Source organism: Uloborus diversus, chromosome 5 (genome assembly GCF_026930045.1).
Source record: "Uloborus diversus isolate 005 chromosome 5, Udiv.v.3.1, whole genome shotgun sequence".
NCBI classification, from domain to species: Eukaryota; Metazoa; Arthropoda; class Arachnida; order Araneae; family Uloboridae; genus Uloborus; species Uloborus diversus.
In genome coordinates, this window is record NC_072735.1 from 32620549 (window position 1) to 32622309 (window position 1761).

A 1761-nucleotide genomic window follows, 5' to 3' on the forward strand; every position below is an offset into this window, starting at 1 on the left:
ACTTACGTTCTTGAAATTAGTGTCCAATATTATAGCAAGTAAAAAACTCGTTCCAGTATATTTTAAAATATTAATCAAGTATTTTTCACTTTTTTCATCAGAAGAAAAGGCTCTCTACTTCTGCATCATGAATTTGTTAATCTGTTTATTACATTTTTTTTTAATCATCATTTTGGTGCATACCATTTTTCTCAACACCATGCTTTAAATTGAAGTCAAAAACCAAAGAATTGAAGATTTCAAATTTAAATTAAAATATATGTTGTTGTTGTTGTTGTTTTTAATCTCCCTTTGGTCTGACGGAGTCAGACCAAATCGATGAAGCCGTTGACCCTTATGAAATCTGACACTAGCAGTGGACTATCGAATATGTCGTTCCAGTCCAATCCCAGGCAGCTCAAGATATGCTGTGGTGATGCCTGGTCTTGTTGGCATTTAGGGCAGATGGGGAACCTCTTGGCGCTTCCAGAGAAAGTGAGACTTTTCAGATGCCCACTGGCGAGGCGAGACAGAAGGGTGTTAGTCTGCCTTTCACAGGGAAGGGCAAGAGTTTGTCCTGGCCTTTTGCCTTTGTACCAATTGTGAGATGGAGGTATTAACCATTTTTCTTTATTATTGGCTTTTTGCTGGGAGAACAGTTCTAGATAGGTGAGCTCCGAGGTGAAAGGTGTTGGATGGGCAAGACTCTCTTTAGCAAGAGTATCGGCCAGCTCGTTACCATAGATATCGACATGGGAAGGGATCCATTGAAAGTGGACCTTATGCTGAAGGGCTATGAGCTTTACTTTACGTAGGATTGATAGGCTAGTTTTGTCTTCTATGAGGGACCAGTTTCTGAGGTGTTGAATTGAACTTTTACTGTCAGAAAGTATCCAAAGATCACCGAAGTTGTTTTCGCACATAATTTTCTCCAGACCTATGTGAATGGCAATTAATTCACTTCGGAAAACTGAACAAAAATCTGGATTTCGTTGCTTTAGGAAGAACTTCTCTTGAAGAGTTGTAATGTAAGTTCCACTACCTGCCTGAATATTCATTTTGCTGCCATCTGAATATATTGTAATATCATTTGGAGAGATTTTATTGATGACTTCCAGGGCCAGTTGTCTAATAAGTTCAGGAACACATTCTTTCTTATTGAGGGTGGTAAGGAGACCATCACAAAACTCAACATTGGAGAGGTCTGCACAAGTATTTATGTTACAATGAATATAGTGAGGTTCCACATTTGATGCAATTAGTTGTTGTGTTTTTATCAGTGAAAAGGGGCTGTTTCTCTTTAGTCTTTTATTGTTTCTCCAACTGTTTAGGTAGCGAGCAGTTTTGTTTCCATGATCTATACTAGAAAGTTTATTGAAGTATTTGACTAAAGTGGCCTGGCGTCTCACGGAAAGAGGCTGTAGATCTGCCTCAAAGAGGACGATTTCGGAAGGACAGCTGCGTTTCATTCCAGTAATAATGCGAGCAGCACTCAACTGGACCTTTTCCAGTTATATATCAATATTTAATATCAGTTATTGCTAATTTTGTTCACCCTTTTAATCAAATAGTTTTATTAAATACTTTTCTGTTTTTTAAACAGCTTTATAACAATATCAAAAATATTTTTAAACAGTTTTAATAAAGAGTCAAAGTATTCTAATTTTTAAATACAGACAGTTTCAAGATAAACAATTGAAATTTCTGTTAAATACTTTTTTTATAATTCCTGAGAAAAAAAACCACTTTTTTCTGGATAGAAGTACAACATTTTTAGTATTA

General features: G+C 36.1%; 1 protein-coding gene across 1 annotated transcript; it reads right to left on the reverse strand.

Moving 5' to 3' along the window:
- Nucleotides 1-305: 305 nt before the first annotated feature.
- LOC129222530 (uncharacterized) lies at nucleotides 306-1448 on the reverse strand. The gene has a single exon (XM_054857042.1). It carries the CDS (start codon nucleotides 1446-1448, stop codon nucleotides 306-308), a length of 1143 nt encoding a protein of 380 aa, XP_054713017.1.
- Between the last annotated feature and the right edge of the window lie 313 nt (nucleotides 1449-1761).